This window comes from Anguilla anguilla, chromosome 1 (genome assembly GCF_013347855.1).
Source record: "Anguilla anguilla isolate fAngAng1 chromosome 1, fAngAng1.pri, whole genome shotgun sequence".
Lineage (NCBI taxonomy): Eukaryota > Metazoa > Chordata > Actinopteri > Anguilliformes > Anguillidae > Anguilla > Anguilla anguilla.
In genome coordinates this window covers 66,172,065-66,183,229 of record NC_049201.1, presented here as the reverse complement: position 1 = coordinate 66,183,229, position 11,165 = coordinate 66,172,065, and the positions used below count along the sequence as shown (strand labels likewise).

The following is an 11,165-nucleotide window of genomic DNA, read 5'->3' as shown; positions in this document are numbered from 1 at the left end:
TGCCTGTGTGTGTGTGTGTATGTGTGTTTGTGCATGTATGTGTGTGTGTTTGTGTGTGTGTGAATACCCCAGCAGCTGAGTTCTAGACATACTGCCATTTACGGAGAGTTTTGAATGGGAGGCTGGGGAGAAGGGTGTTTCAGTAATATAAGCAGGAGGAAATGATTACATATATGAGAGCTTCAGCATCGGTGAAGTTGAGGGATGGGTGGAGACAAGCAATGTTACAGAGATGGAAGAAAGTAGTTTTGGTATAAAGTCAATGTTAGAATATAGAATAAAAAATAATTTAAAGGTTTCTGACTGGCAGGCTGATGACACAACTGAGATGCCTTTAATGGCAAGACAGAATCAGTGGTTTTAGAGAGGCGTAAGCAGCAAGATTTGTCTTATACAATTGAGAATTATGAAATTGACAGGTATCCAAATTTGTATGTCGTCAATGCAAGCTAGGAGGGTCTGAAACAAAAGGACTGCAGGGGATTTGGTGCTGTCATATATCTGAATATCATTGCCATAGCAGCGAATGTTTAGACCATGTTTCTGAATGACGTGATCAGGGGGAGCGTGTAAATGATATGTAAATGAAGTGTATGTTCAATGAATGAATTAATAAGCATGGATATTATTTTCATGGCATGTAAAAACAATCATCGAAAATGCAAAACTTACATTTTCTCATATTTCTCTCTCTTAGCTCATATAGATATTCACGTTGTGGCCTGCCAGACCAATGACACTGCTCCAGAGGATGAGAAACAGCAGGATGGAGAGGAAATGTTTTATGCAGACTTTAAAAACAATGAAATCATTTACACCATACCTGAGTTTGCTGATAAATTTACGTATCCAGACTGGATGGCATTTGCACAGGGTGAGCATGGGACCTGCATTCATAACTTGAACGTGGCTGTTCAAGCTGAAAAGGACCCACCTGAGGAAATAGGTAAGAAGTCATCATGTCTAACCGCATTTCACTCTGAGCTGTAACTGTGTTGTGCGCAAACAGCTAAAGTGACACAAAATAAAGACCTCTCATCTATAATTATGATTTTTTGGAACAGCATATCACAATGGATGTTGGATCAATGTCCAAAATCTTACACGGATCCATACAGTTAATTGCTCTTGCTTGCACAGACCTTACGAGAAGACGAGGCGACTCGTCATCCTGCATCTCATATTTATCATTGCCATATATTCCTATTTCAAAACTTAGATCTAAAAAAAAAAAAAAAAAAAAACCTTAAAAACCCTGGAATTTGGAATGGTTTGGTTATTTTCATTTAATTGGAATGTTGTTCTGTTACTTTGAGTACCATAATGAGGGAACTTCTTAGTGTAACTTGACAAGATGCTCAATTGGTCTAATGCATTATATTAAAATGGGCATAAAATTTAATTAGGTAGAAGTGCATAAAATATTTCAAGCACTTCTGCCCTGTAATATTTTATTGCCTACTCCTTGTTAATGAAACCTGCAGCTTTCAGACTGGCACACATGTCCATCAGTCACATACTTATTGTGAGACGTTTATAATCATATATAATTACCATCATATGATATTTGCATATGATACCATTATCTCTGAGGTGACAGGCAGTTGAGCACTGCTGGAGTATTTCCTTAAAACACTACTCAGTGAGGCACAGCAAGGTGCACTGGTGCAGAGTGAGCATCGTGGTGAATCTGATAACTACAGTTATTCCCTTTCCATGCTCTGCCTAAAAACGGACATGTGATGGCCACTTTTTGAGCTTGTGTGAAGTGGCTGACTTGGTTGCTATGATGTTCCCGTTATTTACCACTGGGAAACCTGATGGCTGAATGGCTCGCTTATATTGGGCCCTGTGACCCATAATAGGGTGCAGGTTTAGAAACAAGGCTAAATGATGAGGAAATAATTATTTCTCAGTTTTCAACATCAGTCAAATTTGAAATTACAATGAACTGAACATACATTGGGGGGGGGGGGGGCATGGGGGGCTACTAGCCACTGGTAAACATACTTTGACCAAACAATATATTGGGATGGCAGGTATGCCATCCCGCCAAGTTACACCTTGGCGGGGGGCATGCCTCATACCTATACAGCACCGAGAGTTTGGAACTTTTCAGGGTTCCCCACAGAAATAACCACAACAGCCACAGACACTCAGCCCTTAAAAACATTCAATTCTGAACAATCTGACCCCATTTCAACAGACAGATTTCATAAACAACTTCACATGTCCACACAATAAAGCCCCAAACTAAGGGGATTTTGTGTTTTCTTCTTCTTCTTCTCATTCTTATTTTTCCTGCCGCCTATCCCAGTAACAACATGTCTCCCCATTGGACATTTTACCGACACCAGCCAAATCTTCACCTACACGACCCAATCAAAAACTCGCATACACATGCAAAATACCCATACCTTTTTACTCTGAAACATTTTCAGTTTAAACAGCTAGTGGGCAAGGTTACAGTCTTGGGAACATGGGGTCGTACGTTCAGGCCTAGCTAGGAACACGTTTCTTTAACCTGCTTTTACCCTCATTAATAATTGTCTACTTCTCAATTATTGCTTTTGCACCATATCTACCCGCCGTTCACCGAACGTATACCGAACTGAACTGCATTATGACGTACCGTCTGCACGTTCAGTTATTAACCGGCTACAATATTGCAAAGCCATATGGATTCAACGGGAGCTCTTCTGTGCTTACTGGCCTGTGTTCTTCTTTAAAACCACGGACAGGTTTGCTAATGATATTTCACGCATTGCATAGCTATGTCACAGTGCTGCACTAACAAAGTCACAGACTGGTAAACCTCCGGTTGAAGGATTGAATCCCGCCTCGCCCTCAAGCAGATAGTTTCCTCTTTTACACTAACGTTTTCTTACGCTTATATTTTCTTTACCAAAACTCACTCACGGCCACCCATATGCATTTCATGGCATCAAATGTATTCCTTTTATTAAAAAGTTACACCAGTTCACTACTGTGCCATTTCTACTAACTATATTTCTTCACTTGGCTACCCTACAAAACCTTCTTATCAGCAAACGCCACGTTTCTACATTCATGTTACCTCGCCCTGTTCTCTATCTAGCCACATACAAACAATTACTACGTATGTACGTTCTGCAACTCCGCATTAAAACATTACATTTAAAATCATGACTCACTCATAATTATAACTACTACTGAACATGACAAAAGCACATCAGTGTAAGAGAGTACACGTTACTTAACCCTCCACTTCAACAACTAATGTTTTATACAGACTGTTATATATACCGTTCGATAAGGAAACTAAGCTCGCTCATGGTCACTTAATTTACTTCGCATTATAGTCTGTGATCATGTCAACCTTCATCTACATGCCCATTCTGCTAAAAACATATTGTTTCAACTACGCAATTTCATCATTTCTCCTAATTTATCTCACACTGTTGTTATTTTCTCATATGCAAAGCCTGCTGGGACATATGCATCTGCTCCTATTCTCCACTATCAAGTTTTCCGGTTCTAGCTTAGCAAAACAGCGAAGAGGATTCCTACCTGCAGATAAGCCTATCAAAATGCCTTATAAACCTTACAAAAACTAAAAATGCATCTCCATGAAATAACACACAACGGAGCAGGACAGAAGGGTACACAAGTTGTGACTTAGGGAGCTCTAATTCTACGGGCTTGCTGATTCTTTTGTCAATCAAGGCTCGTTGGATGGCCGTCAAATCCGTGAGTACATACACTGGCCATATTTAACCTGCGTTTCTGATGCGTTTACACTTACGCCACTGCACCCTTTGTCACAGCCACTGTTTTACATATATAGCAAACCGAAACTGCTAAACGGTACACGCTCATCAGACTGTACAACTTCATACAAGGATAGCCATAATCCACAATCGTTTCTTACAGGGTCACTTCGCATTTCACACTCTCATAATAAAACGCGTTGCAAAAAGAAATAATATCTCATAAAAAACACGTTTTCAACGTACAAAAATGCCAAGTTACTCACACATACAAGACATACACCGTCTATAACTCATTCATTCAGACTGCCAAAATCCAGGCCTTTCATTAAAAGTATTGATATCCAAATGACGCCAAGTTACAGTACTACAAACAATATAGGCTATCTTGCCTCACCGAAATTAAATAAGATGTATTCCGAAGCAATGCTACCCAATATTTCCTCAATTCTTTCAAGTCACTTGGCCCTGTGTTTTGTAATCTTACCATTTCACAATGTCATGCACACTTTGTGTCAGATCAAAGTGTCCAATATTTCAAATTGCCTCATGGAACACATTGAAATTCATGTAGAAAACTGCTGGTCAGTAACTGCAGGAAGCATATTTCTCCGGAAAACATATGTTTACACTTGCTTCAGAACTCAATTTCAGTAAATGTACAAGTGATTGTATGTGTGCTACGTACAATAAATACTGCATGTAAAATACATATTGTACATACATAGCCTACATAGAGAACTTATTTATCCCCATGGGGACATTTCCCTCGCAGCATGTTACATTCACATTTACAAACAGACATTTATACCAAGAAACATACAATCATTCACGCAACAGAAAGGCTTGGCAGCGAAATACATACATACCAATACAAATTGGACATATAGACGCCTATTCAATCAATCTTGACTTTGAGAAAGCCATCCACACATATGTTTGGCCTGTCCATGTACTGCATGCTTATACACACAGGGCCAAGTGACATGAAAGAATTGAGGAAATATTGGGTAGCACTGCTTTGGAATACATCTTATTTAATTTCGGTGAGGCAAGATAGCCTATATTGTTTGTAGTACCGTAACTTGGCGTCATTTGGATATCAATACTTTTAATGACAGGCCTGGATTTTGGCAGTCTGAATGAATGAGTTATAGACGGTGTATGTCTTGTATGTGTGAGTAACTTGGCATTTTTGTACGTTGAAAACGAGTTTTTTATGAGATACTAACTTATGTTCCAATTTGATTAGCAAATAAGGATATGATGATTCATTATTCCACAGATCCTCCTCAGAGCACAATCTATTCAATGGAAGAAGTTGAGCTGGGGAAGAGTAACAGCCTGATCTGCTTTGTGAACAACTTTTTCCCCCCCCCTGTCAAAGTGAAGTGGACCAAGAATAATGTTGAAGTGAAGGATGGAGTGACTCTAAGCCGCTACTATCCAAACCCTGATTTGACGTTCCAACAGTTCTCCACTCTGAGCATCACTCCCCAGGAGGGGGATGTCTATTCCTGCAGCGTGGAGCACATGGGGCTTCCGGATCCCCTAACCAGGATCTGGGGTAAGAACCCAGTGTAATTGAAAATTAATTGCAGAATTTTTTAAGCAAAGCATTTTGGAAGCTTCTTGACAAATAACATATGGACTCATCATTTTTAACATACTGACACAGTTTTTCTGAGTAGATCACATCATGCTACAATTATTGTTCCCTATGATGAATGCATATATAGTTAGTAATACTATATTTATATAGTTAGGCTATATTGTCGACTGCGTCAGGGCCTCAATGGATGAGTCAATTTATAAGTTGGTAAAAATTGGTGCAAGGGCAACTGAATGTATAAAAATAATTTAAGAGATGGAATAATATTTGCCTGTGATTCTCTTGGGTTAAAAACTGTTTCTTGAGTCAAAAGACGCTGACGTTTCAGTCACCATGTCCTTTGCAATAACAGTGAGAACAAGTGATGGTCAGAAAGATAAAGCACCTGGCTGATATATGACACTCGAAAGATAGTTTGAGTATGTGTGAGGCAAGCAACAACAAAGACAGAAATTAGCAATTAGCTACAAATGGGAAAGCTTCTCAAACATTATATTGCACACTGATGTATCAGAATAATATGTTATAATTAGTTCCACCAGTTTGTCTCCACCTGCTTTCTAGCATGTACTTCAGTCCTCTGCCATCAAGAGGTCAATAGCCTTTTAGCTAAGCAATGTGTCAAACAATTATCATGACTGAACCACCCAAATTCTATACATTAAGTCATTACTGATAAATAAGCACATTTGAAATAAAAAAATGTTGTCAAGTGGAAATATGTTAAATACAGTCTGTTTATATTGGACTGTGGACATGTGACAGTATTTTGAAGGTTACTTTTTGCTTGATACAGTGGGAGATACTCCCACTAAAATTGAGAGCAGTTATATGACACAACATACAGCTGAAGAAATATTTTCGGATCTTACTCAAAGGAAAAGAGATACTTGTCCACTGTAACCGATTGTCGATGCAGAAAGATTAGTCTCTTCATTAGAGGTGTTCTCAAGTATCATTACTCAATGACAGAAGAGACTGTGAAATAACTATGATCAAAATTTAATCACAGAGTCTTGAACCTTGGAGAGAGCACAAAGTTAATCTGATATGGATGTAAATACCCTCAAATTAAAGCTGACTGTCTGCATTTTAACCTTATATTCATTGATTCATATCAAACTCAATGTCCTGGCCTGCAAAACAAAAGGCAAAACAACAAAATTGTGTCATTGTGCAAATATTTAGGGACCACATTGTAGCTGTGCTATAAACCGTTTTGTTATTATTAATACTATTAATTTATATGCATCCATATCAGGTGAACTTTATGCTCTCTCCTAGGTTCAAGACTCTGTGATTAAATTTGATCATAGTTATTTCACGGTCTCTTCTGACATTGAGTAACGACTTGGTGAAAACATGTCTAATGAAGAGACTAATCTTTCTGCATTGACAGCTGGTTACAGTGGACAAGTATCTTTTTTCCTTGGAGTAAGATCCGGAAATATTTTTTCAGCTGTATCTCAGAATTCCCGTGACATTGCAGTGACATTTTCTTATACAAATAATGTGTTATTTGCCATCTGGGATGTACACTTCTCAATGAAACCGAGAGTTGAGTGTAGTGGGAGAGCTGTCACTACACACTTACTGGGAACAAAAATCATGACAGTCTTTAGAGATTTGCAAGCTGGTTGAGGGAAATGTGACTTATTTTTGAGTTGATTAAGATTATAACATCTTTGTTCAACCGCAAATATGCTGTTAGTTATTTTTCTTAAATTGTGATTTTTATCGCAAAGCAGCATTCTGTGGCATATATCTGTATACATCTTCTGAAGCTGTCTCACTGATGGAACTGTCCTGCTGTTATTCCATTCATATTTGAAAACGCATATGCAATTTGGGATCAAATTTGTCCACGGGAATATTTGCACTTAAGAATGGATATGATAAATTGTGAATGACATCCAGCTGCCCCTCAAAGCCACCTTGTCCTCTGCTGACAGATGATTTCTCCCTTGGTGTTGTTCTGAGACCTTAAGTGATGTTTGTTTTTAATTGTTGGGCTGTTATATTCTTTTAATAAATTATTGCTCAATTGCAGGTTGTGCTGGTAGGTGGACACTGTTTCACTTAGGCCTACATTCCAAGATGCAGGGTATACATTACATCCATGTTCACTTGTCGTGTCTAGGAACCGACAGACTTCCACGCCAGTCGTCAATCTGTAGAAAACAATTTCACGAGGGAAAAGACACAACAGCAGCAAGCTCTTCAGAAAGTTTAGACTTTATTGCACAGGTGCACAAAGCCGGATCAATTCCGCAGAATTGAACCTCGATTGTCAGTTTTGCACACATTTTATACACAAATTGTGCCCCACAACCCCCCTTAACACATTTCTAAACATACCAGCCATCTGGTCTTTTTTGGCACAGTAAGGATCTTTTTTGGCCGCGTAAGGATTTTCAGTTTCCTGCTCGTGGGTCAACCTGACTTTCTTGGCACCACAATGATTTTCGGTTCTATGGTGATCTTATCGTATCACTGGTTTTCGGTTCTATGGTAATCTTATCGTAGTGGACAGTTACCCCAATTTTCCCTTACTCTGTACTTTTCCACTATGCATACACGTCATCGCTTTCTGTAGTTTTTCATTACGCCTACAAGTTCACAGTTATAGCCTCCTGTACTTTTCTACTGTATTCAGGTTACACAGGGGTCACTTGTCACGGCGCGGGTAGGGGGAACCCAAACGCAGAGGGAAAAGAAAACACAAATCCAAAATGGGAGGGGAACAAAGACTTTACTATAGACAGGCAAACAAGCAGGGAACAGACAAGGCCACAAAGGGAAAAAACACGAACTCAAAAAATCTCTAAATAAAACAGAAAACAAGAGGAACTCAAACACGGGCAAGGCAGAACACGGTCAGGGCAGAACGCAGGCAGGCAGAACACAAGGGCAAATCAACAAGTCAGGAACAAAACAAGTCAGGAACAAAACAAGTCAGGAACAAAACTAGTCAGGAACAAAACTAGTCAGGAACAAAACTAGTCAGGAACAAAACTAGTCAGGAACAAAACTAGTCAGGAACAAAACTAGTCAGGAACAAAACTAGTCAGGAAACAAACACAAGCAGGCAGGTACATGGAAGTCAGGGAACAAACACAAGCAGGCAGGTACATGGAAGTCAGGGAACAAACACAAGCAGGCAGGTACATGGAAGTCAGGGAACAAACACAAGCAGGCAGGTACATGGAAGTCAGGGAACAAACGCAAGCAGGCAGGTACATGGAAGTCAGGGAACAAACACAAGCAGGCAGGTACATGGAAGTCAGGGAACAAACACAACTCGGGAACAAACACAAACAGGTAAAAAAAAAAACGCAGGCAGGTATAAATGGTCTGAACATTCATCGGCAACAAACACAAGGAACCAGCACCCGAGTCAAGGGAACAGAGAACTTAAATAGACAAGGGGTAACAAGACACAGGTGAACTCAAAAAACAATCAAACCAGAAGGAGGGGATAACAAGACACAGGTGGGAACAATGATGGAATAACGAGACAACCAATAATACAATTAACAGGGGGGAGCAGGACACAAAACAGAAGTGCCGCCATCTGGCGGCCCAACAAGGAAAACGCAGACAGGAACACCGGAACATGACAACTGTAAAGTATTAGTTTTCTAGCATGTCTATTTGGCACTAATTTTCTGCTGAGTAAGTATGGTTTTTTTTAAGCCTTCTGTGTTTGCCTTTTTTCTACAGTGGATACTGTGGTTTCTTGCGTTACCATAAGCTTTGCTGCAACTACTGATATAGAGTTATTGGATTACATATTGATTATATTAGTATATAGTTATACATGTGATATATTTTTATCATGCAGCATCGAGAGTTTGGAGGAAACAGTCTGATCAACATTGACAGGAATACCCTTTAACAAAAAAAAACTTTAACATGTGACGTCATCACAATCATGGGGAGTCTCAAAATTATCCTACACACTCTCTTCATATTAGGTTAACTAATAATTTTTATTGATAGAGGCAGAACCTTGGCCCAAGTTATAATGTAGGTAACTCTGGGTGTCCACAGACCTGAGTTATTTTACTGATTCTCTATGCACACTTGAACAGTGTTACATTTTTAAAAAAACTCATGCTCTTAAGTATTTTCTCCACGCAAACAAAAGACACTTGTGCACAAGTACTCTCCATGTAAGTAAAATGTACTCTCACACACCAGTATTCTCAAAGAGCGCAGTGTTAACTCGCATGGGAGTGAAATTGGTCTGCAAGCAAAACGAAAGACAGTAGCCTGTGTGCTCTCAAAGTACTTTTTTCTGCACAGTGATGGCTCATCAATGAGCTTTCGTTTCCAGAATTAATTGGTTACTACTCATACCCAGAACTCTGTTGTGATTGGCTGATACTCCGTGTGGAGGATCTTATTTTCATCCTTTCCTTCCTCGCAAGATTTGTTGTTAATTGGCCACCATACTCATCTATGCAGGACACAGAGCACTTTTTATTCAGGTGTATTAACTGCATTCAGTGAGATGGAGTCAAAATTAATGACTTCACAATTCTCAGATGGCATATCTGTGTGTAAGAACCAAGAAAATTTGTCTTATGACAATCAAAGGTAGAAATGCTGAAACGCATGAACATAAACCTGTTTTACCCCATATTGACCTCTTGTGACAGAAACAATGCTCTGATCATTAAAAATGGTTTTCAGTAGTGAAGAATGCATGCAAATAATTTGAAGTCTCCAGAGAAGACTCCTCTAGTCCCACAAGTGTCTACTTGGAAATTTGAGCCTTTATGCCACGGGCCAGCCCTGTCCATTGTAACCAGTTAACTGTGTTCTGGATGGATGGTACAAGTATTATGCATGTATAATAAAAGATTTGTAGTAGATTTTTCCTATACAACATCCGCAGAATCCACCCCTTTCTCACCACCTACTCAACCCAGCTCCTGGTCCAAGCAATGGTTCTATCCCGCCTGGACTACTGCAACTCTCTTCTGGCTGGACTACCGGCATCTGCCACCAGACCCCTGCAGCTCATTCAGAATGCTGCGGCTCGTCTGGTCTTCAACCTCCCCAGACACTCCCACGTAACTCCCCTGCTCACTATCCTCCACTGGCTGCCTGTTATAGCTCGCATCAAATTTAAAACATTGGTCCTAGCATACCAGACAGTCAAGGGATCAGCCCCAGCATACCTCCACAAGATATTCAAACCCTACATGCCAGCCAGATCCCTCCGTTCTGCTACCTCAGGACGCCTAGCACCTCCCCCTCTTCGCACCTGCACTTCCAGAACACGTCTCCTGTCTGTTCTGGCCCCACGATGGTGGAATGACCTCCCTGTGGAGGTCAGAACAGCTGAGACTGTGACCCATTTCAAACGACGACTGAAGACTCACCTCTTCAGGCTGCACCTCTCCCCATCCCTCCCTTCCCCCCTGTAAATGACTAAACTTAGGGTTGTAACTAGGCAGCTGTTTCATAGGTGACTTAGGCGCATCAGCTGTCTTAACGACTACTTGTATTTTTATTTATTTTATTTTTCCATAGATTGCGTTGTTGCCGTTCTCGTTGTTAGTGTTAATCAGTTTAACCATCAGGGTCCAAGTTGAACTATGCAGTTGTTCCCTGTACTTGGACCGGTACTTCTCTCTAGGGGTTTCGTCATACTTGTTCCTGGTTATGGTTATACACTTTGTTGTACGTCGCTCTGGATAAGAGCATCTGCCAAATGCCTGTAATGTAATGTAATGTAATTTGTACCTCGATCAAGGGTAGAAGAGCAATGTTGTGCCTGAGATTTGGACCTA

The 11,165-nt window shown here is 40.1% G+C and overlaps 1 protein-coding gene across 2 annotated transcripts in view; it reads left to right on the top strand.

Moving 5' to 3' along the window:
* LOC118231298 (H-2 class II histocompatibility antigen, A-U alpha chain-like) overlaps positions 1-11,165 on the top strand; it is a 20,973-nt gene that overhangs the window by 1,098 nt on the left and 8,710 nt on the right. For both annotated transcript variants that reach the window (XM_035425000.1, XM_035424992.1), the window contains exons 2-3: positions 698-946; positions 5,035-5,316. In XM_035425000.1, coding sequence (XP_035280891.1) covers positions 698-946; positions 5,035-5,316 — 531 coding nt within the window. The remainder of the gene's footprint in view (positions 1-697; positions 947-5,034; positions 5,317-11,165) is intronic.